This window comes from Scyliorhinus torazame, chromosome 17, assembly GCF_047496885.1.
Source record: "Scyliorhinus torazame isolate Kashiwa2021f chromosome 17, sScyTor2.1, whole genome shotgun sequence".
NCBI lineage: Eukaryota > Metazoa > Chordata > Chondrichthyes > Carcharhiniformes > Scyliorhinidae > Scyliorhinus > Scyliorhinus torazame.
Window position 1 is genome coordinate 49,960,916 of NC_092723.1, and position 25,010 is coordinate 49,985,925.

Sequence of the window (25,010 nt, forward strand, 5' to 3'; positions counted from 1 at the left end):
TGTTTTTAAAAAAAAACTTGCCTCGTTCATCTCCTCTAAACCTTGCCCCTCGCACCTTAAACCAATGCCCCCTAGTAATTGACCCTTATACCTTGGGAAAATGTCTTGTTATGCTCTAGGCGTAGCATAAGCGGCTTCCTTGTGGTGCACTTGACAAAGGAAGGTTCAGACGTGGAGATAACTTCAACACGTTTATTAAACTATTTACACTTCTCCTACTCGGGTTCGCCACTACTGTTAATCCTTCTATCGCTACTCAGACTGACTAACCAGTCTGCTACAATCCACGTGATGGGTGTAATATTGAATCAACCCTGTGTCTGTACTCACTGACTGTCTCCACTGGAAAGAGGAAGATCATGTGTCCTTTATATATGGGTTGGTGTGTGTGCGTGCGTGTGTGTGTGTGTGCATGCGTGCGTCCGTCCGTCCGTCCATTGGTCGTGTCCTATCTAACTTGTTCTATTGGTTGAGTGTCTGTGAGACATGTCTCTGGTGCTCCCTCTAGTGTCTAGCTAGTCTACATGTATTTACATTAACTCCTTCTACCTTGGGGGTAAAAAGCCTCTGACTATCCACTCTGTCTATGCCCATCATAATTTTTTAGACCTCTATCAGGTCGCCCCTCAACCTCCGTTGTTCCAGTGAGAACAAACCGAGTTTATTCAACCTCTCCTCATAGCTAATGCCCTCCATACCAGGCAACATCCTGGAAAATCTCTTCTGCACCCTCTCTGAAGCCTCCACATCCTTCTGGTAGTGTGGCGACCAGAATTGAACACTATACTCCAAGTGTGGCCTAATAGATGGCACGAATGTCGCCTTGCGTGCACCAGGGCATCAGGGGGAGTGCCCTTCATTAACAGAAAGGGATCCATTCCCTGAATGTTCAATTCCTGCACGACCACTACCTCTAGATCATGCACACTTCCCAAGCTGCAACCTGGGACACTTTGAGATTTCAGGACCACCCCAGGTTGATGGGTTGTCCTTTGGGGATAAGGGGTAATGCTGAGGTCTTGGCTGAAGCCTCCAGTGCGGAGGTTGGAGACTGAGGTGGAGACTCAATATAGTGAGACCCATGTTGCCACCTGTGCCGTCATTGAGAGGTGCTTTGACTGCTCAGAATGCTGTTCTGATGCCTGGACCGCTCTGGCAGTGCACTGCAGTTACCCCCCCCCCCCCCCCCCCCCCCAAACCTCCCCAAGGGCTCTCTCATTATTTGGTGGTCTGCTGTGCGCTCCACAACCTGGCACATCAATGGTGCGACATGCTGGAGAATGTGGAGGGACATGCTGACTTGGACAAGAAGGAGGCGGAGCTGGAGGAGATGGAGGATGAGCCTGGGAGGATGGGAAGGAGGAGCCAAAGGATGGAGGACAGTCAGCGGCAAGAGTCCGGCATGCCCGGAGGACAAGGAAGGCCCTCATCCTCGCCCGATTCTCACAGGACGCTTTGTCTTTCAGCTCACCACCTCCCTCCCCCAATCGCTCCTTCTTTCCCCTCTCCCATTCCTCTCCTTCCCACCCATTTTCCTCCTTCCAACCCCCCACTCCCCACCAACCCTCCATCCTTCCTCCCGACTACCCTGTTCTACCCTCCAAGCGTTTGTGTAACATCACCTCTGCATGATGGGACTGTGTCGGCACTGTCAGCGGATCAATATACAAGATAGCAGAGTGATGATAACCCACTGGATGGTTAGCTCTGGCACACCTCCGTTTATGCCAAAGTCTGACTCCTGTCTTTCTGCTGACAGCGTGCTCACACCATCCTCTGAATGGGGTCTGCATGGGGGGCATTTGGTCTTGAACTCTGTGCTTGGAGGACGGGAGGAGCAGAGGGAAACAGGAGTTGGTTAGGCAGGCAAGCCTGCTGTGAAGATTAAAGTCACAGAGGCATGTGGCACAGTGGTGTGCCCTGGGACTGCGGCACTGAGGACCTGGGTTCGATTCCCGGCCCTGGGTCGCTGTCCGTATGGAGTTTGCACGTTCTCCCCATGTCTGCGTGGATTCCACCCCCACAACCCAAAGATGTGCAGGTTAGTTGGATTGGCAATGCTAAATTGCCCCTTTAATTGGAGAAAGAATAATTGGGTGCTCTAAAAAAAAAAAAAATTTTTTTAAAGTCATAGAGGCTTTTATCAACAAAAATCAGGTGTAACATGCTTTAATAGTGAATATTTCAGTGATCCTTTCTCTTCTTGATCTTTCATAGTGTACTGCTATGTTTAGCAGTGTCCCCAGGATGCACATCAGAGGTGGAGGCAGCCTGCTGCTTTCCATGCCCTGTGGCCTTTGATGCCCTTGGTGGGCGTCGGCTGGAGGTGGAGGGCCCTGGCTGACTTTCTAGTATCACAGGCATCACCTGTTCTGTCCAAAGGCCTTGAGATGTGCCAGTGTCGGGAGGGGTGGATTCAGATGAACTGGAGACTGCCATTGTCTCCTTGGTGGCAGGCCCAGGCTTGACCTCCAGAGCTGCCTCCTCCCAGACCGTGCCCATATGGTCCTGGGGGTCTCCATGAGACAGAGTGGCAGCTCCAGAGGTCTCTTGAGTCACCTAGCTCTGCCAGTCCTGGAGGCTCCCCATTGTCTGCACCCTCAGTGATGCTCCTCAGTGACTGGGCCATGCTCTGCAGTACCTTAGCAATGTCCACCTGTATCTGTGACATGTCTCTCATCGACTGAGACATGATGTTGAAGCCCTCAGCCATGGTTATTACAGACTGAACTATGCCTTGGGCACTACCACTCAAGAAGCTGATGTCGTGCTCCAGGCTGTCCACTACGGTCACCACCATAGCAGTATCCGCCTGGGTGCCACCCATTGCAGGCATCATCTCCTGTGCATGTAGCCTTTGGGACTCTCCAGTCGGCTATGCAATCATTGAAATAACGCTATCATCCCCTGTTGAATCGCATAGCTGCGTCCTTTCATCTGCATCAGCTCTGGATAACCTTGTCCAGAGACTCGGCATCTGACTGGGCCCAGCTGAGTCCTGAGATTCAGCAGACTTCTGACTGCTGTCTCCCCTGGATGTTCCTGCCTCCACCTGATGTGCATCAGCAACTGTGTGGTGCTCACCAGATTGTGCCCGAGAAGCCTGTCCATGTCGCCCACTGAGGTGTGTCTCTGCGCCTGTGGAAGCTGGGGATGATAGCTGTGAGACCTTGGTGGTGGTCTCCTCTAAGCTCTTCTCCAAGCAGTCCCTTGTGTGGCGGGCAGGGAACAATTCCAGATGGCCTGGCCCCATCAGGCTGAGATCCTTCGAGACAATGGACATGTGGTCAGTGAGAGGGAAGGATCATTTGTCTGACATGAACTACTCACTTGAGGAAGGTCATCTGGGTGAAGGGACAGTTGATCCTCACCTCTTGTGGTGCTGGCCATCCTCACTTTTGCTGACTGCTCTCTCCTCCATCAGCCCCGCGATTCCCAGGCCTGTTCCAAATGGGGGGCGAGGACTCTGGTACTCTGCCCCATATTTTGGCCATTTCCTGCTTATTATGGGCAATCTTCTCCTGCAGAGAAAAAGAGAGGGCATCGTGAGCCACACGCTTGGTGGGTCATGGAGGTCTATTGCAGGTGGCATGTGTGGGCTGGTTGGTGCGAGGGCATTTGGAGGAGCAAGCATGAAGATCAGATGTGGGGAGGGTGCGGGTTGTCAGCCAGTGATCTGTTGTGGCGGTATTGCTGACCCTGCTTCAGGATCGCCGACATCCTTGAGGGAACAGAATGCCCTGTCTCACATCGACCGCATTGAGAAGCCTTGTGAGGTCAGCATCACCAAAGCAAGGAGCAGATCTGTGCAGTGTCATGCTTGGGTGTTGACTGTGAGGGAGTGGTGAGGGAGAGTTTAAAAGCAACTCTCCTTGTTAGCGGAGAGACGCTGAGGCACGATTCTTATGAATCAGAGGCTGAACAGCCAGTAATGCTGAACAGACAGCAAGCTAATGGGAACTTATTTCTGGCACTTTAGTGCCGTTAAATATGACCCGCGATCTCGCCAATGCGGCCGTTGAGAAACACCCCGCCAATCACACAGGACAGGGCACTGAAATAAGCTGTTAGAATTTTGCTTGCCATGAAGGTTATGTCATATTCACCGGTAATATGCAATACAAAGTTAAATGCATTAGATATATACAATAAAAATTGAATCTGGAACCGTAGGGCTGGATTTGATAGGTTTGAAGGCAGGAGAGCTTCATAACTCCGCGAGAGGCCTTCCTGTCACTTGTCTGCCCACCCCAGACTCATTGCAATTATACCAGTGGGATGGATAACATTTTGTAGCTTGGAAGCTAGTGGGCCGAAAGGGCTCATCCCATTGACACCAGTATTTATTCAGTGATGGGAGAAGCCAAAGCCAAGCGGCCAGCTCGGCAGGTTTCCCTCTGAAGAGTCATATTGTACTCAAAGCGTAACTCTGTTTCTCTCCCCACTTATGCTACGTGACCTATTGAATTTTCCTGGCATTTTCTCTCTTTTTTTTCTCATTTTTATTTAAGAGTTCAGTTCAGAGTATGCAAGGGAGTTCAATTCCTTTCTTCTTGGTGCGCGTTCATTTTTATGTGAACGACTCCGCTGGAAACCGTGGCAACGCCGAATTGAAATTTCAAATTGCCTCAAATAGTCGATGTTCACACTTTTTTATACTTCTAGCATTCAGCTGCCTGATAATGTGGTCTTTGTAAGAAGCTTTAATTAATTAATTTAGCAGTTTTTCTGAAAGAAATTCCTAACCTTTTGTACTCTTGATACTGCAGTAAACATCTTTCAGCGTCGACATATGCAAAGTGAAAACTTGTTGATCCAGCTGACCTTGGTTCGAGGGGCAGGTAGATAATTGGAGCAGGGTACACCAACACATAATATAGACTAATTTCAAAGTAATAAATTCTCTCCTTTTTATAGTCCCATTGTAAATTGCCTATTTAGAATAGAAGCTACCTATGTCAACTGTCACATTGTAATTGCATCCTCCTGCAAGTGGTGATGCTGCAACACTTTTGCTGGCAAGTGGCTTTAACTACAGAATGGCTTGTTTTCATTGTTTCTGTTACCAATAAATCAGAAATGGGAATTGGCAGCAATGTAGTGCTGTGTAAAGATTTTTACTATAAGACATTTGGGCCAATGCCTGCTGGTGTTGTAAGGTATATTACAATTTTACAACATATTCCCTACCACTGAAGTAAGGCTCACCGGCCGGGAACTACAGGCCGGTGAGCCTTACTTCAGTGGTAGGGAAATTACTGGAGAGAATTCTTCGAGACAGGATCTACTCCCATTTGGAAGCAAATGGACGTATTAGTGAGAGGCAGCACGGTTTTGTGAAGGGGAGGTCGTGTCTCACTAACTTGATAAAGTTTTTCGAGCAGGTTACTAAGATGATTGATGCAGGTAGGGCAGTAGATGTTGTCTATATGGACTTCAGTAAGGCCTTTGACAAGGTCCCTCATGGTAGACTAGTACAAAAGGTGAAGTCACACGGGATCAGGGGTGAGCTGGCAAGGTGGATACAGAACTGGCTAGGCCATAGAAGGCAGAGAGTAGCAATGGAGGGATGCTTTTCTAATTGGAGGGCTGTGACCAGTGGTGTTCCACAGGGATCAGTGCTGGGACCTTTGCTCTTTGTAGTATATATAAATGATTTGGAGGAAAATGTAACTGGTCTGATTAGTAAGTTTGCAGACGACACAAAGGTTGGTGGAATTGCGGATAGCGATGAGGACTGTCGGAGGATACAGCAGGATTTAGATTGTCTGGAGACTTGGGCGGAGAGATGGCAGATGGAGTTTAATCCGGACAAATGTGAGGTAATGCATTTTGGAAGGTCTAATGCAGGTAGGGAATATACAGTGAATGGTAGAACCCTCGAGTATTGAAAGTCAAAGAGATCTAGGAGTACAGGTCCACAGGTCATTGAAAGGGGCAACACAGGTGGATAAGGTAGTCAAGAAGGCATACGGCACGCTTGCCTTCATTGGCCGGGGCATTGAGTATAAGAATTGGCAAGTCATGTTGCAGCTGTATAGAACCTTAGTTAGGCCACACTTGGAGTATAGTGTTCAATTCTGGTCGCCACACTACCAGAAGGATGTGGAGGCTTTAGAGAGGGTGCAGAAGAGGGCATTAGCTATGAGGAGCGGTTGAATAAACTCGGTTTGTTCTCACTGGAACGAAGGAGGTTGAGGGGGAGACCTGATAGAGGTATACAAAATTATGAGGGGCATAGACAGAGTGGATAGTCAGAGGCTTTTCTCCAGGGTAGAGGGGTCAATTACTAGGGGGCATAGGTTTAAGGTGAGAGGGGCAAGGTTTAGAGTAGATGTACGAGGCAAGTTTTTTTACGCAGAGGGGAGTGGGTGCCTGGAACTCGCTACCGGAGGAGGTAGTGGAAGCAGGGACGATAGGGACATTTAAGGGGCATCTTGACAAATATATGAATAGGATGGGAATAGAATGATACGGACCCAGGAAGTGTAAAAGATTGTAGTTTAGTCAGGCAGCATGGTCGGCACGGGCTTGGAGGGCCGAAGGGCCTGTTCCTGTGCTGTACATTTCTTTGTTCTTTTTTGTTCTTTTTATATTGAGCTTGCTTTTTGTTGATTTCGTTCACCCAAAATCAGTGCTTCATCATTAATTAGAATTTAGTTTCATGTAGCATTTTAATCATTGGCAGGTTTGAATCTCTTTCCCGATTCCAACGCAAACTATATTTCAGTAGAAATACTGATTACTGCTACCTCAAAACAGAAAGAAAATAGACAATTTGCACTTTTGGAGTCGGTGGTTAACTTTATTTGGATTTGCTTCCTGTTCTGCATCTGATTTTTCTTCCATTAGTTTTATAACCACGGGCATGTTGCCAAAAGTGAAAAGAGTCCCTTTTAAATGTTTGTGTTGACCTTTCAGTAACGTGTGTTCCCTTTTCCTTCCACAGTCTGAATTATATAATATGCCTCTCCCTCAAGAGGATCACAATCCCAAAGGTGTTAGCAACCTGTCACATTCAAAAGCAATCAAAATGTATACAGCCCTGATTGGTAAATCCAAGTCCGATGCTACACTGGAAGCTTGTGCTGGAGCTCTGCAGAACCTTACAGCCAGCAATAAAATGGTACAAAAACTTTGAATGAAGGGAAGAGGGAAGGGCGTTTTAAAATGGTTTAGCAAAACATCGTTGCTGAAGATACGAAAGTGGTTGTGTCAAGCTATTAATGTTACTTGTTCGTCTATGGAATCAAATCTGATCTGGGTGTCTTCTCTATGCTGACTGTTAGAATCCTGTGCAAGATGCAACTTGTTAGAATCGGACAAACCATTGAACGTAAAAATGATTTATGCAAGGCATTCATTTTCATTTTTTCTTTCGCAATCCAATGAAAAGCAGATTTCCAATTTTAGTATCTAAAATTAAAAGTTCAGACTTAAATCAGTGGGAAAATGGGCATATGATTAAGAGGTATATTCATCCTAAGTGCACAGTTTCTGAAACATTTAATTTCTTTGACTCTTTTTTTTCCAAGTCATCATATCTGATGAGTTCAGAAATAGTAGATAAAGAAAAGGCGCTTCCTCAAGTCTCAAAACTTCTCAGTTCAAGCAACCCGGAGATACAGAAAACTGCAGTTTCACTGCTGAGCAACATATCGAGGCATAATAGTCTCCAATCACAATTGGGTAAGACATTTTCTTTTAACACTCACTCTCCCAAACAGTTATCCAGTTGAATGTGCGTACCAAAACTGTGATGTTGGTATCAACTATGGCTGAGCATTTCCTAAATCGTCAGTCTTCCTGATTTTCATGAACGGGAAAATTGTGATTTTAGGAAATAGCTTCCATTTTGCATGAGATCATTGTTCTCCAATATGTTCTTAGCAATTTCAGCTGTGCTATCCCTGTCCAATGATAAATAATTAACCAAATAAGTGTTTTTTGCTGCCTAATTGAAGGTTTATGATTTATCACTCATTTTTCTTCAGTCTTGGCATTATTTGTCTTTCACACTTGTTTAGCAAATTTTAAAAAAATAAGAGAAATAGGCATTTAGAGAAAATGTCAGAGTGATAAAGAGAACATAATAGCTGTTTACAAAATGAATCGGAAACAAAATTCTGCACCATGTTATTTTTTAATTATGGGCCTCCCCAGTGGGTTTGCAGCCAAGGGGCCTTACAGAATTCTTTCGAGTGGTCTTTTCAGCACCGCCCATCCCCAAACTGTCAGACATTATATGGAAGGTTGGCAAGGCCTAGGGTGGCCCACCGATCTTTGCTCCAATTGAGGCACCCTCGTAGCCAATTATCGGCCACTTATTGGTCGTTTTCTGCCTAGCTGCAGTTTTGAGGCCAGCAGGAGGAGGTCAGGCTTGTGGAGTAGGTCAGCCTGCTCCAGAATATGACCCAGTTCAAGTGCTGATACAGACAAAGTTGAGTTTTGATAGTCTATGAAGTGTGAGTAATTAACCACTTTTTAAATCATCTGTCAGCATCTCAGACCTTGCCAGATTTAGCACGGCTTCTCCCTGGGGAAGGCAGTAGCTCCAAGACTTCGGATGATACCATCGCTTCTGCCTGCAATATTATGCGAAATCTGATGCCACGTAATACCAGCATGGCAAAAACAATACTACAGGGCTCCACGTTGAGAAATCTGATGAACCTCAGTAAATCCAGGTAATTCATGAGAAAGTCCTTTTTCTAATTTAGCAATCAGACTTTTAGAAATTCCCCTTCATCCCATTTATGATTTGAACATGTGTAGACCAATAAATTGGTTAATGCCTCTACTAAAATACTAAAATAATAAGGAAGCTCAAGCATAATGTATTCATACACTGTTATCATTTTGGGGTAACTGAAGTTAACTTAATAAACTTTATTTTGATAAACATAGTCGATTGGTATTAAATTTGTTTTGAATAATAAATGTTGCTTTGCAGTAATAGACCTTTAGACACTAAACTCTTAACTTCCCTGTCATGTGAGAGTACCTTTAAGAAATGGGTGTTTAAGAAATGTACCTTTAAGAAATGGGTGTTTATCAGTGATATCAGAGCTGGGCTGTCTGTCAGCTTTTTACTTTTGTTTTAGGCTGTTTGCTGCAGGGTGTGTTTTAGTTTCCTTTTCAGAGCTGGATAGCTGCAGTCACATCCAGAAAGGGGTATTAGTCGCTCTCTCTGTAATCTAAAAACTGTAAATCAATCCTTTGGCGATTTAAAACTAATAACTGCTCTCAGTAGTGACTTTAACCTGATGTGCTTCTGTTTAAAGGTTTTTCTTTAAAGTCTTATGGATCTTAAAAGGACAGCTTAAGGATGACTTAGTCTTTTATTCTTTGGGGGTTGTATTTGAATTAATGGTTGATAAGATGTTCACTATGTTTTAAAAAGGTTAACTTGAGTTCATAGAATGAACATTGTTTTGCTTTAAAAAATACTTTTCCATTTCTGCTGTACCACATCTGTAGAGTGGGCTGTGTGCTCCCCATACCACAATCTATTAAAAGTTGTGGGTCAGGTGAACTCCTTGATACACTTTGGGGTTCTCTAAACCCTGGCCCATAACACCCCTCTGCAGGGGCTTAAGCAAGTCACTCAGCTCAATTGCAGTTTGGCTGGCCCAACATTTCTTGCTCATCCCTGAGATGCTCACATCCCATGAATGTGTAATTGATTTGTGATTGGAACAGGGCATCACAATGGTGGGATTGCCAACAAGTGCATCATTCATCAACTGACAGATTTAATATCGTTGACCTTCAATTGGGTTCAATAGGCTGTTTTCACCTGCTTTTGGTCCTGGTTGGGAACAGATTAAAATTTAACAAATGCAGACCAAGGGATTGATTAGGAAGGGGAAAATACAATAAAAATTAGCAGGGAACGTAAAAACTGACTAGAAGTTTCTATTAGTATGTAAAGAGAAAAAGATTGGCAAAAATGTACGTAGGCCCCTTACAAACAGAAATGGGGGAATTCATAATGGGGAACTGAATGGCTGAGGAACTAAATTCGTACTTTGCTTCTCCCTTCACAAAGGAAGACATGAATATTGTGGCACAAGTTTCAGTAAGGAGCTGAAGGAAATCGGTATTAGTAGAGAAATGGTTTTGGGGGGAACTAATGAGATTGAAGGTGGACAAATCTCCAAAGCCTGATCATCTTTATCCCAGAGTACTCCAGGAAGTGGGTGGTAGGCTATGTCCTGGGGGAATGGCCAGTTTTGTGGGCAGGGACTGCCTTGGTTCAAAAGCCTATTCGTGGAATGTAAAAGATCACAGATCATCGAGTGTAAAAGTGCTATTGTATACAATTCACTTGTGTATATACAATCCTGAACTCTCATACTAATTCCTTCTTTCACGAATAAACTGATACCTGCTCAGAAACCATGAGAAGCTCCATACCTATACATTATTCCAATGTGCCTCTAAATGTATGTAAATATTATCTATTTTATAGTGCTCATCCCTCAGCTGGCAAAGCTGCCTGTCTTTTCCTGTATGAAATGTGGGCACAGAAAGAATTGCAGAGCTTCTTCAAAAAGGTAGGTAACACGTTCTTCGACATGGCGTGATTTATTTCTGAGGGAATTTTATCCATTAACATTTAGTATGTGAAAACCTGATTTAAATATCAGCTGACATGACACATACATTTGGCTTCTTCTGAGACCGGAAACCCTACCAAACGTCTATGGTACATTTTTAATTTTTCATGCATGCTCAGTGGTTGTAGCTTTAACTAGCAATGCCAGTGTTTATTATGCATTCCTGGTTGCATTTAGCCTGCCTTTTTATCACCTCCGTCCTTGTGAGGGGGCTTCTCCAAAACTGTTGGGTAGGGAAGTCCAGGATTTTGACCCCATGATAATATATCCAAATCAAAGTGATATGTGACTTGAGTGCAGCTAGGATGTGACGCTGTTGTTATGCAGCTGCTACCCTTGTCCTCCTAATTGTTGGATGATGAGAGTTTGGAAGGTGTGTCAAGAAGGCTTTTGTTAAGTAAGGGTATCAAGAGATACGCAACAGAGGTCAGCAAATAGAATTTAGCTTTTGATCAGCTATGGGTCATAGAGTCATACGATTTAATTGAATGGTGGAACAGCCACATGGCACTGAATTACCTCTATTATCTGTCTCTCTGCTTCTATGCTGTCAAAGAAGTCTGGCCAAATTGCCACAGTGTATTCGTTATATAGTACCTGCTGCAGCCATTGTGTTCCAGGGATGAAGAATGGCTGTTTAAAGTAGAAGATAATGAGCATATTACGAGGTGATATGCCATCAATGAACACACAACGAGTGGTGAACGTAACTGAGACTTTAATACACTAAACAGAGCGCCTCCTGGCCTTTGATCCCGAACTGGATCAGAGGCGGAGATCAGCCACCTTTATACATGAACCCGAGGGAAGGAGCCACGCGGAGCCAGCAGGGACAAGCCCAGGCATGTAACAATACAACAGTACAATACAATACAATGGTTTTCCATATTCACCCCCTGTTTAAAAAAAAAAAAGAGTCCGGCGGGGGTCAAGTGGATGGGTTGAGTTATAGATTGAGTCTGTCGGGGGCTCTGACTTTCCTCTGCGACCACCTCAGTCCCGGATGTGGTGTGGACACTGGTGTCAGATGAGGTGTCGAAACCTGCGTGTCCGGGAGTGTCTCGTAGTAGATGAGTAGCAATGCGGGGAGACTGTGTAGGGTCAGGGTTGGTGTTAATGGTCACTGGGAAACCTACGGGTGCCAAATCCCGAAGGGAGACTGTGTCCTCCCACCCGTCGTGGTGTGCCACGTAGGCATATTGGGGGTTAGTATGGAGGAGAAGGACCTTTTCGACCAGTGAATCCGACTTATGGCTCCTCGCATGCTTCCGGAGGAGGACGGGCCCTGGGACAGTCAGCCAGGACGGGAGCAAGACCCCTGAGGTGGACTTCCTGGGGAAAACAAACATCCTCTCATGAGGGGTCACATTGGTGGCAGTGCAGAGGAGCAACCAGATGGAGTGGAGCGCATCGGGAAGGACCTCCTGCCAGCGGGAGACGGGGAGACTTCTAGACCATAGGGCCAGGAGGACGGCCTTCCAGACCGTCGGGTTCTCCCTCTCCACCTGTCAGTTGCCCCAGGGGTTGTAGCTGGTCGTCCTGCTGGAGGCGATGCCCTTGCTGAGCAGGAACTGACGCAACTCGGCGTTTAAGAAGGAGAAACCCCGATCGCTATGGATGTAGGTGGGGAACCCGAACAAGGTGAAAAGACTGTGCAGGGCTTTGATGACGGTGGCGGCGGTCATGTCAGAGCATGGGATGGCAAAGGGGAATCGTGAGTATTAGTCAACAATGTTGAAGAAGTACACGTTACGGTCAGTGGAGGGGAGGGACCCTTTGAAGTCGATGCTGAGGCGCGCAAAAGGGCGAGAGGTCTTTACCAGCTGTGCTCTGTCGGGCCGATAGAAGTGCGGTTTGTACTCCGCGCAGACCTGGCAGTCACTGGTCACGGTCCTGACCTCCTCGATGGAGTAAGGCAGGTTGCGAGCCTTGATAAAGTGAAAAAAATGGGTGACCCCTGGGTGACAGGTCGTTGTGGAGGGCCCGAAGCCAGTCTACTTGTGCGCTGGCACATGTACCGCGGGATAGGACATCTGGGGGCCCATTGAGCTGCCATGGTCGATACAAGATATCGTAATTATAGGTGGAGAGCTCAATCCTCCACCTCAGAATCTTGTCGTTCTTGGTCTTGCCCCGCTGTGTATTGTTAAACATGAAGGCAACCGACCGCTGGTCAGTGAGGAGAGTGAATCGCCTGACGACCAGGTAATGCCTCCAATGTCGCACAGCTTCTACAATGGCTTGGGCTTCCTTTTCGATGGAGGAGTGTCGAATCTCGGAGGCATGGAGGGTACGGGAGAAGAAAGCCACGGGCCTGCCCGCCTGGTTGAGGGTAGCAGCCAGAGCAAAGCCCGACGCATCGCTCTCCACCTGGAATGGAATGGATTCGTCCACAGCGTGCATCGTGGCTTGTATCTGCCTTGATGCGGTTGAAGGCCCGGCGGGCCTCAGCCGTCAGGGGAAAAATGGTGGATTTAATAAGTGGTCGGGCCTTGTCCGCATAATTGGGCACCCACTGGGCATAGTAGGAGAAGAACCCCAGGCATCTCATCAGGGCCTTGGGGCAGTGGGGGAGGGGGAGTTCCAGGAGGGGGCGCATGCGGTTGGGGTCGGGCCCTAGCACTCCATTTTCCACAACGTAGCCAAGGATGGCTAGGCGGGTTGTGCGGAAAACGCATTTTTCCTTATTGTAGGTGAGGTTCAGGAATTTAGTGGTGTGGAGGAACTGCTGGAGGTTTTTGTCATGGTCCTGCTGGTCATGGCCGCAGATGGTGACATTATCAAAGTACTGGAACGTGGCCCGCAGCCCGTACTGGTCAACCATTCGGTCCATTTCCCGTTGGAAGACCGAGACCCCATTGTGACGCCGAAGGGGACCCTGAGGTAGAGTCGGTTATCTGCCTTGAAGGCAGTGTATTGGCGGTCCTCCGGGCAGATAGCGAGCTGGTGGTACGCGGACTTCAAGTCAACTGTGGAGAAGACCCGATACTGCGCAATCTGATTGACCATGTCAGATATGCGGGGGACGGGATACGCATCGAGCTGTACCGGTTGATGGTCTGACTGTAGTTGATGACCATCCGGTGCTTCTCCCCAGTCTTGACGACCACCACTTGGGCTCTCCAGCAGCTGTTACTAGCCTCCATGATCCCCTCTCGTATGAGTCGCTGGACCTCCGACTTGATAAAGGTCATATCGCGGACACTGTATCGTCTACTCCTAGTAGCGATGTTCTTTCAGTCCAGGGTGAGGTTAGCGAAGAGTGAGGGTGGGGCGACCTTAAGGGTCGCGAGGCTACAGACTGTGGGGGGGGCAGGGGTCCGCCAAACTTTAAAGTAAGGCTCTGGAGATGTCACTGGATGTCGAGCCCCAGTAATAGGGCAGCGCAGAGATGGGGATTGACGTAGAGTTTGAAGTTAGTGTACTCTACGCCTTGTGCAGTAAGGGTCGCGACACAGTACCCCTGGATTTCTACTGCATGTGATCCGGAAGCCAGGGAGATTTTCTGGGTTGCAGGTAAGATTGGGAGGGAGCAGCGCCTTACCGTATCTGGATGTATGAAGCTGTCTGTGCTCCCGGAGTCGAAAAGGCAGGCCGTCTCGTGCCCGTTGATCCGGACGGTCATTGTAGATTTAGTGAGGTGATGAGGCCGGGACTGGTCGAGCGTGATGGAGGCGAGCTTTGGAAGGTGATGGGCAGGCCGGTCGGAGGTAGCGGCGGCCAGCGTACGATCGGGTGAGCAGGGCTCCCGGGAGGATGTGGAGTGGTCCCAAGATGGCGGCCCCCATGGGTCGCGCGTGAAGCACAAAATGGCATTAAAGATGGCAGCCCCATGGGTCGCACGTGGCGGCCGAAATCAAAGATGGCGGCGCCCACGGTTCGCACATGGCGGGTGGCGCGGCAGTTGGGGGCGGCCCCGACAGGCAGCAGGCAGCGCTGCTGGGCCTAGAAGCTTTAGGGAGAGGTCAGGCCTGGCAGGCTTTCGCAAAGTGGCCCTTCCTCCCACACCCGTTGCAAGTTGCGTTATGTGCAGGGCAGCGTTGTCTGGGATGATTACCCTGGCCGCAAAAGTGGCACTTCGGGCTTCTGGTGTTGGCGGGCTGCTGCACGGCACAGGCTTGCGTCACACCCAGGTCGGATGCTGGCGGTGCCCACTAGGGTGCTGCGGGGTCAGAGGTGTAGGCCTCCATATTCTGGAAGGTGACCTCCAGCGAGTTTGAGAGCTGCACTGTCTCTGGGAGGCTGAGTGTACCCCCTTCTAGCAATCGCTGGCGGATGTAGTTGATTTCATGCCTGCGACATGAGCATCCCTGACCAACAGCTCCGTGTGTTGGGTAGCCGATAGCACCCAGCAGTCACAGTTCCGGCAGAGTACCCGCCAGGCACGCAGGAATTCTGCTAGTGATTCCCCAGGGCGTTGTCGTCTCGTGGCGAGAAGGTGCCTAGCATACACCTCATTCACAGACTTAACATAGTGTCCCTTCAGCAGCATTAGCGCCTCCGTATACGAGAGGGTGTCCCTAATGAGATGAAAGGCTTGTGGGCTCACCCGTGCGTGGAGGATCTGCTTCTTTTGGAGGTCGGTGAAGTGTTCGGTGAAGGATCCGAGGTACGCTTCGAAGCAGTTTAGCCAGTGCTCGAATGTTGCAGTGGCGTCGGCTGCCTGTGGGTTCAGCTCCAGGCGATCAGGCTTGAGTGATGAATTCGTATTAGATGTTTAGTGTATTAAATTGATCTGCCATCAATGAACACACGACGAGTGGTGAACATAACTGAGGCTTTATACACTAAACAGAAAGCCTCCTGGCCTCTGATCCCGAACTGGATCAGAGGCGGAGACCAGCCGCCTTTATACATGAACCTGAGGGGAGGAGCCACAGGCGGAGCCAGCAGGGACAAGCCCAGGCATGTAACAATACAACAGTACAATACAATACAGTACAGTGGTTTATCACACGAGGACTGCTTGACCTGGGTGTTGTCTAATTACTGTTATGGGGGGGGGAGCCGGCATGGTGGTACAGTGGTTAACACTGCTGCCTCATGGTGCTGAGGACCCGGGTTCGATCCCGGTTCCGGGTCACTGTCCGTGTGGAGTTTGCACATTCTCCTCATGTCTGAGTGGTTCTCACCCTCCCAACCCAAAGATATGCCGGGTAGGTGGATCGACCATACTAAATTGCCCCTCAATTGGAGAAAAACATTGGGTACTCTAATTTTTTTTTTAAAGTGCTGTTATGATTACAAATATGCAAAAAAGTGGAGTGTATTACACTTCTGATGTGACTTGTCGGATTGTGCAGATGTTTTGGGGAATCAGGAGTTAACCACTCGCTCCGGGAAGTTGGGGCCTAATGTGAAGGCTCAATTGATGAAGGAACTTTGGTAAACTGTTAACGATGGCTGACATATGTTAAATTTTTTGACTCTATTATGGAATAAACCACGAGTCTGCATTTTCAAATAAAGGAAAGGAGAATTTGATTACTACACAAACAGCTTAAAAATCAGTAAATTAAAATGCTGCGCACCTTTGTTGTGAATGCACTGAATCAGGAATGGGGCTGGATTCTCAAGTCCCCCAGCCCCATATTGTTCGGCCACGCGCCATTCACTGGTGACGGGATTCTAACTTCCCGCCACTTGTCAATGGGATTGAAACCATCCCACGCCGCCAGGAAACCTGCTGGCGGAGGTGTGCTGCCAATGGGAAGAGAGAATTCGAATGAGATGAGAATTCCGGCCATGGTCTATGGGTTAAATGTTTTTTTTCTAAATGATAAATTAATTCTATTTTTTTCTGATGCCGCAAAAAGCTTTTTGACTTTAACTAACAGTAGTGAAAGAGCAATACTTCTGAACAAAGATGCAGTAATGTGACAAATATTTTCTTTTACAGGAAGGATTTGGCAAGAAAAACTTTGTAAATGATTTGACATCAGCTGCTGTCAGATTAACTGCACAGAATTCCGGGAAATTCCTCAGCAAAAAATTATTTTAACTGAAGTGTTCAGTTCTCTAAAGGTAACTGGGAAAAATAATTCTTTAACTGTCACTGATATTAAATTAGGATTTCAGGATGTGATTTGTTACAAATGGAAGTCAGTAACCCCCATCAGTGTGTTTTGCGGAGGCAGTCCGCCATTGACCAGTGGTGGGATCTTCCAGTCCCACAGCTGACAATGGGATTTCCTGTTGTTCGTACCCTCCACCTTAGGCGGAAATGGCCAGAAGATCTGACTTTGTAACTTCAGGTTGTCACCGAGCTTGAACCAAGATTTTTTTTTTTTTCCACCCTCTCTTCACCTGGCGAGGAAAGCTGCAGTGGCTTCCCATGTTAGACCAGTATTAAAGTAGCAGTCAAGTTCCAGACATTTTATCCATGTACATGCTTACAGAACCACCTGCTCAAGGAGTGTTACATGTTTGCTTTCCAAACACTCTGTTCCCTGTGCGATCTGAGACCTGGTTCCTCGGGAGAGTCTGTCGGATAAACTTTCTGTCTGCCCTTATCCAAGCCTTTGAGTATGGTTGACTAGCTAATCACGTCTCGGGAGCGATATCACAGCTTTGTTGCGTCTGCCTTGGTGTTGGGGTGACGCCGTTGAATCTTGCGCGAGGCCTATGGCGAGATTTGCGATGCTCGTAATGCCTCGTGAGAGTCTCGCACGACGTCGCAATCTGGTTCTCGCCCTCATTGGTCGAGATCCAGATCTGCATATTTAAAAGATCCATTAGGCTAATTTAAATATGCATCCACGGGATTTTCCCGGCGCTTGGGACGTAATGGCCACACCTGGGAGACCAGGTCAGGGTGCCGGTTAGTACTGGTTTCCACAAATGTGGACCAGTCGTAATGGCACCTGGTGGGTCTCGCAGGCCATTAGAAACCCCAGGTGGTCGGGGACTGGGCAGGGTGCGACCCTGATACTCCCTGTGGCACCTGGGCACATCTGCAGTGCCAGCCTGGCACCATGGCAGTGCTACACATGCACCTTGGCATTGCCGGGCCAGGTGTCACTGCCAGGGTATCAGTGTCTGGATGGCAGGTTGGCAGGGATCGGGTCCAGGGAGTTGACGGGTCAACCCATCTACATCTGTGGTGACTACTTAAATTCCCAGAAATCTGCCACATGTTTTGTGGATGGCTAATTGTTTTCCCAGCTAAGAGTTGTGCCTAGCTGATAATTCCATTCTTTTTAACTATCTATCAATACCACTTCAATCATTTCCTACATTTTAACAATGTCTACACTGCAACTAATCTGATTTAACACTACATCCCTGTATGCTTCACCCGATGCCAGTGTCTATGTATTTACATTGTGTACCTTGTGTTACCCTATTATGTATTTTCTTTTATTTTCATGTACTTAATGATCTATTGAGCTGCTCGCTACACTGTACCTCGATACACGTAACAATAAACAAAATAAATAAATATACTTAATTGGCTATGAAGCACTTTGAAACATTGTAATAAATGCTATATAAATACAAATTTCGATTTTTATCCTTTTTAAACTAGGTGGTATTTCTAACCTCTTTCTCAACTGTCGGTGAATCTGACTTGTCAGTCTCTATGACCGAGATCTCTTTTCCCCCCCCCCCCAGTGTGTTTTCTGGTGCTGGAAGTGGCTTGCCATTGGCGGGATCTTGCAGTCGCGTTGGTGTCTGCGGTGTTTTGCGTGGCTCACTTGACCTGCTGTGATGGGTAACCAGAAGACCGTGCTGGCGGGAAGGGATGGAAAATCCGCCCCTATATTTCTACCCCTTACGTTAGGGGCAACACGGTAGCACAGTGGTTAGTACTGTGGCTTCATAGCACCAGGGTCCCAGGTTCGATTCCCCACTGGGTCACTGTCTGTGCAGAGTCTGCATGTTCTCCCCATGTCTGCGTGGGTTTCCTCCGGTTTCCTCCTACAGTCCAAAGACGTGCAGGTTAGGTGGATGCCATGCTGAATTGCCCTTAGTGTCCAAAAAGAGTAGACATGGTTAGGGTAGAAGTGAGGGCTTAAATGGGTCGGTACAGACTCGATGGGCCGAATGGCCTCCTGCACTGTATGTTCCATGTAGAACCTCTTGTTCTAACAATCTGTATATATAAACAGATTCAACGGTAGCACTATTATACCTGGACAATTGAGTTGAGAAACAGAAACTGCAAGAGATTATCATGGCTGCCGTTATAACAGAAGTTAGAAGTTAAAATACAACGATTTATTTGACAAACAGTTAAACAGTGAATGAGCATTTGTCATAATGCCTGACTCACACCATACAGTTTTGAACTGATTAGACTAAGAATAGCCTTGAGCCACTCAAGCATGTTAAATTCCTCACCTATAATATTATATAATTTATAATCCAAATCCATTAAAAAGACATCCTTGAAAGGTGCCTTGTCAATAATGTTCTTTGTCTCTTACCTAACAGCCATCTGTTTAGTTATCTCATACACATACCATACCTAACCTTCTGAAGCTTCCGAAATCAATCTCATAAAACATAAGGTAACAAAAATGTCTCCTTTACTTAGATTGTTCCATGAACTATGTTCGACTGGATCCGGTCTCAACCTTTAGCGATCTAATTATACTGCAATGTTTAATTCATTTTTTAAAATGTTATCCCAAACGAGACCCTTTTGTTTGGCCTCAGCAAGGAATGCCTTGCCGAAACCGTACTTAGCTTCATTAGCTCGTCAGTGCAGGAAGAGATTGGGGAGCCAAATTTACATGCCGCCCAAACTCCCGATCTCTGGAGACTTCTGCACAGCCTCCGGACTCTTTCCCCCCCCCCCCCCCCCCTCCCCTCTCCCCCCAATGTCCCAACTTACCTGCTGAGGTCCCTGACACCCCCCCCCCCCCCCCTCTCACCCCACCTCATAGGACAGGGTACCCCCTGGGCCAAATCCCTGGCAGTGCCCACTTAGCACCCAGGCTCCTTGGAATTGCCAGCCTAGTGCCCTGGCAGTGCCACCCAGACACACTGGCGATGCCAGGATGACACTACCCGGGTGGCAGTGTCAGGGTGCCTGGGTGCCAGCAGGAGTGCCAAGGTACCACCTTGCTCTGACCGCGACCAGCCAGGGGCCTGTGATGGGCTGGGAGCTGCCCCCCCCCCCCCCTCACCCCGGCGCCATAAGGCCTGGTCCACATTTGCGTGGATCAGTGCCAAAGGGCACCTTGGCGGGATCTCCCAGGCATGGCCTTTCAATCCCGGGCCTTGGGGGAATCCAGCGCAGACGTATTTAGTGAGATCTCACGATGCGACCTGAACATTGTAAATCTCAAAAGAGGCCTCTCGGGAGATTTAATGGCCACATGTCCAGATTCAGGTGTGATGAGGCCACTCAATTGGGCCCAAGCAATTTTGTAAAGTGGGAGCGTGCAAACCCATTTTGCCTATACCCCTTGTACCAATGCCCTTTTTGTATTCCTTGGGGCAATATATTTAGTTATTGTGGAAAGTTTCTAAGATGTTTTCCCTCCATTAGATTTAATTGATATTCTTAAAACCCATCTACATTTTCACAATTTAATTTAATGTTTAAGATTTGAATGACAATAACACGCTCTCATCTGTGAAAAATGGTTCTGTTGAGCATTAAATTTGCATTATATATTGATGCGACAGTGTTACTAATTTCTGTGTTAAGGTCAAATCTGATCACCTTAAATGAATCCACTGTAATTAAAATAATCCACTTTATTTTCTAGGTGGATTCTCTTTGGCTGACTAAAGATCACTTCAACAGATCCCAGATTTCACAATGTATGCAGAAGATTTGTATGTTCATCCACCGATGAATCTTGTGGGTCGGGAGTGGGGAGGGGTGAAGTTAAAATGGTAGCAATTTTATTTTAATTTTTTAATTTTGATGTAGTTTGTAAAATTAGGTGTTGCAAACTTACAATTCGCACATGTACATTTATAAGTCAATGTAGCAAAACTTTCAGCAGGCCGTCCCCTGAAATTTTAAGGGTGGAATTTAACTCCACAGCCCCCAATTGCCTCCCATAGGTGAGTTGGCATCTGAGGGAAGTATAAATGTGGGAACCATGTCAGCGGCGCCATGCCAGCTACCAACTTGCTGGTGCTGGGAATTTGCCCATCATGGTGAAGGCATATCGGGCGACTCTCTTGAGGACCTAAATAGCAGTTTACATGTTAGACTTGAGGCCCTCTAAACCAGTCCCCTTCTACTCCGACAACCCCCCCCCCCCCCCCACTCCCATTCTCCCCCGCTGGGTCCGTGTCTCTTCTTTGGCAACTGTATGTAGTCACAGCTTTGGACCACTGAATTAGCTCTCTGAGACAGAACTTCCTTCCAGTCCTGCCTCAAGCCAGTTAATGGTCTGTAAGTAAAATGGCTGTGTGGTGAGCCTGTCAAGTGGCGGCCGTCTTATTTTTGGTCGGTTGGAGCTGCCTTTCTGTCACTCCAGTTTTAAATGTGAAATAAAGTTGTGCTTTTTGAGCCAGGAGCAGGGTCACCACCTCCACATAGAATTCCAGCAAATATTTTGCCTGCAGTATTTCTCTGGTCAAGTTAAAATGTGACAATCAGCAAGGTGGCTAATAGTCACGGTACAGTGTTCAATAGGACATTTTGGATTCATGTTGAAGAGATGTATGTAAAAAAAAAAAGTCATAATTTTTCCACATTATTTCAGTAGAAAAGCTTTTAGAACAATTGTACTATTTTAATATGAGACAGATAGAACTTCACATCTCAAATCCTTTTAAAATAAATGCATAAACCTGTATTTTTAAAAATCATTCTAACTTCACCAATTCCTCAATATTCTAACATTTGGCTCTGCAAACATTCCTTAATAATATTGGAATAATGAACATGCATAACCGAAGACAAATATTGCAGCCCAATTGCTGTGACTTATTATGAACAAATCTAATCATAACACATAACACAAAGATTTCAAATGATAAATTAAAAATGTTCACTGTTAATTGAACCTTGATTTGTTTGTTGTGTACACAGTAAACATGTATGTCATGTGTGTCTTGCTGCTTGCACACTTTCACTGTATACGACTGTACATTATAATCCTCTCTTTCTCTGGAATTGTTGATGCTTAAGCTGCTATTGTTAGAATGATGTTGGGAATTTACAACTATTAGCTCAGTATCTCTGCCTCTAATGTCCAAAACATTTTGGTTCAGCAGAATTGCAGTCTTAAGCACACATCTCACAAATAGTTCTGCAATAGCTGTATCTTGGAGAAAAACCTAATGGTAAAATAATTTTGTACTACATAGTGTGGAGGGGTGGGGTGGGGGAGGTTTACTATCCTGATTAATTGTCTCGCCATTTTCACTGTTCCATGAAAAGTATTTGGTCGATATTGCATGTTTAAATATTGCATGCCCCAAACAAACCTTTAGGATTGTCACATTTTAAATCTTTAAGGTGTGTCATTCCAAATGTACCACATTCTTTCACAGACAAACAGTTGAAATGTGACTCATTTGAAGGGCGTGATCAGGGGCTGATTTTAAACCAGATGCTTTCGAACCAGACACAAGCATTCAATATGGTCTTTGACAGATATCTGATCTACTATGCCGTGTATGTAATACTATTGCATTAACAGAATGTTTTACTGCCAGTGAAATTTGGTACGTTTAATTTGGAATAATTCATGATAAACTATAATCTTGAATGTTGTGCAACTTTGCAATGTACTTTGTATATAATATTTCTTTTTTCATGATTTACTTCAAAATACCCACAATATGCTCTTCTATCATTTAATTGTATTGAATGGTTATTTTTTATGGTTACAGAGATGAGCATCGAGAAGGTTCAAAATGCTATTTTAAGGTTGCTTTTGCTTATTTTTATAAAGGAGAGGAGCTGGGAATTTTCATTAAGATTTTTATATACCTGGATTTATATATGTTGAATGTCAGGTTTTTTGTAACAACATAATCTATAAAATCAGGCTTTGGAGTAATTATTCAACATTCAGTTTAAAACTTACTAGCTCCAGCATTCAGAATATTTATGAATCAAAACTTAAGGCTTTGAGTGTCATTCCCATTGATATTAATTTGTATTAGACCTGTAATTGTATCCTTGGCACTTCAGCTTTTCTATCAAACTAGGTGGTGGCATCCCACTAATTTGCACCTATGTTCATTTTAAAACATTTGTCCTCCAACCAATTTGGAGTCTGTGACACTTCCTGTATGCCAGTCGTTATCATATGGATCCAAAACAACCTCCATCAAAGGGTGGTTTGGAAAAGATATTCTGGAAAGTTCTCACTTGTTGGAATTTTGACCAGGGACCTGAGACAGGTTCCCAATAAGGGTTAGCAAGCTGATAAAGCAGGCCAATGAGACGTTTTCCAGCAAAGCAGGCCAATGAGAGGCCTTCCAGCTTCAAAAGAGCACCTGGCTGCAGTAAATGGTAAAGGAGGAGCACCACCTTAGGCTAACATTTCTGTTGCACCCTGCAGTGAGGCAGGGCCTAGGCCTGCCTGGAGTACTGGCACCTCAGCCTGCTGCTGTGTGCCTGCCCCCAGCTAGTTAAATTGCCTCCCCTCATGTCAGAAACCTGGAGGTCAAATTGAAAATGTTAGACAGCCTCCTTCATCGCTGGTCAACAAAGCTGTTAATGAGATCAATTATCTCCTTGCCTTATCAGGATAGTTAGTTTTGTTTGGCCGATGTTGAAAATGGAGCCTGGAAATTTGGCACACTAACCAACTTCATTTTTGAGCTTGTCTGTCCAGTGAGGCAGAAAGTTGGGGAGCTGGGGAAAAAGAAGTACAAAGAGAATGAAAAAAAAATACTGAAACAGATCCGGGACGGGATTCTCCCATCCCGCGCCACGCCGTTGTAAATGCCATCGCGTTTTACGACGGCATGAACGGCCCGCTGCCAGGACTAATTCTGGTCCCTACAGGGGGCCTTAATAGCACTGGAGCAGTTCGTGCCGCTCCAGCTGCCAATCTCGGCATGTACTGTGCACCGCGGGATCTGCGCAGGCGCAGTGGCGCCAGTGCCAACGCGGACATGCGCAGTGGAGCCGGCGCCTACGCAGACATGCGCAGTGGCGCCAGTGCCAACGCGGACATGCGCAGTGGTGCCAGCGCCAACGTGGACATGCGCCATGCCAACGCGCGCATGCGCAGTGGCCTCTTTCAACGCGCCGGCCCCAATGCAGCATGGCGCAGGGCTACAGGGGCCAACGCATAGTAAAGGGGGCCCCCAGCCAGAGAGGCCGGCCTGCCGATTCATTAGCCCCAATCGCGGGCGAGGCCACATCGGAGCCCCCCCCCCCCCCCCCCCCCCACAAACAGGTCACCACCTGATCCTTCAACGCCAAGGTCCCGTCGGCTCAGAGCAGGTAGAACGGCGCCAGCGGGATTTGTTTTTTTTTCTTACGGCCGCTCGGCCCATCCGGGCTGGAGATTCGGCAGGCCGGCCGCGTAGAGCAGCCCGTGGCTAGCGCTGCACCAACCACGCCAGCGCCGATACTCTGCTCTGTGGAGAATCACGTGCCGGCATCGGGGAGGTGTGGCCCGGTCACGGGGATTCTCCGGCCCGGCCCTGGGCTGGGAGAATCCTGCCCCTGAGATCAAGAAAGAAAGACTAATTAATTAATAAAATTGAAGCAGAGTGCAGAGGAACTGAAGAGTGTCATTTGTTCCACCTACATTATTACCGAATACTACAGCAAGAACTTTCATTCATATAGCATCTTTAATGCAGAAAAATATCCAAGATATTTCACACAGGTATAATCAAAACAAATAAAAGGCTGCTGAGCCAAAGAAGGTCAAAGTGTAAAGGTGAATGAGGTGGATTTTTAGGGGGAACTTTTAAAAGAACCAAGGGAAGAGATGAGGAACAAATGCTTGGGGAGAAATGTTAAGAGTGTAGGTGGCTAAAAGTCAAGTCTCCAGTATACCTTGTACAACACAATCTGACTGCTAATATGACCAAAATGTGATGTGGAAAGCCTTTTGTTTTGTCTGAAATTGTAAAATATATCAAACTCCTTCTGAATAAAGTTATTTTAAATGAAAGAATGTTTCCGGATAATTGACTTGTTCAATTGAATTTGGTGCCTTATGTGTGTGTGTGTTACAAGAGCACATGATATGAGTGGAAAGTCTAGTGAAGTAATATTACTGGATCTGAACAAACTGGTGTGGTGCAGTTCCATTTGCATTCCACCCAGTTAATTCAATTTAGTGCCAGAAATGAATTGTGAAGTAAAAGTCCATGGGGTAAATTTTCTCGGCCCGCCCTGCACAGGAATCATTGCGGTGGGACGTGACTGGAAAATCCCGCTCTATGAGATTCATTACCCAGCTAGCCTACTGGTGGTGGGAGGCCTTGCTGCATTTA

At 46.6% G+C, this 25,010-nt stretch overlaps 1 protein-coding gene across 1 annotated transcript in view; it reads left to right on the forward strand.

The window, feature by feature from the left end:
* LOC140393866 (plakophilin-1-like) overlaps nucleotides 1-24,688 on the forward strand; it is an 80,723-nt gene extending 56,035 nt beyond the window's left edge. Inside the window, exons 9-14 of the mRNA XM_072480405.1 lie at nucleotides 6,950-7,126; nucleotides 7,536-7,689; nucleotides 8,501-8,687; nucleotides 10,475-10,559; nucleotides 16,522-16,646; nucleotides 20,345-24,688. Coding sequence (XP_072336506.1) covers nucleotides 6,950-7,126; nucleotides 7,536-7,689; nucleotides 8,501-8,687; nucleotides 10,475-10,559; nucleotides 16,522-16,623 — 705 coding nt within the window. The 3' untranslated portion in view covers nucleotides 16,624-16,646; nucleotides 20,345-24,688. The remainder of the gene's footprint in view (nucleotides 1-6,949; nucleotides 7,127-7,535; nucleotides 7,690-8,500; nucleotides 8,688-10,474; nucleotides 10,560-16,521; nucleotides 16,647-20,344) is intronic.
* Nucleotides 24,689-25,010: the final 322 nt, after the last annotated feature.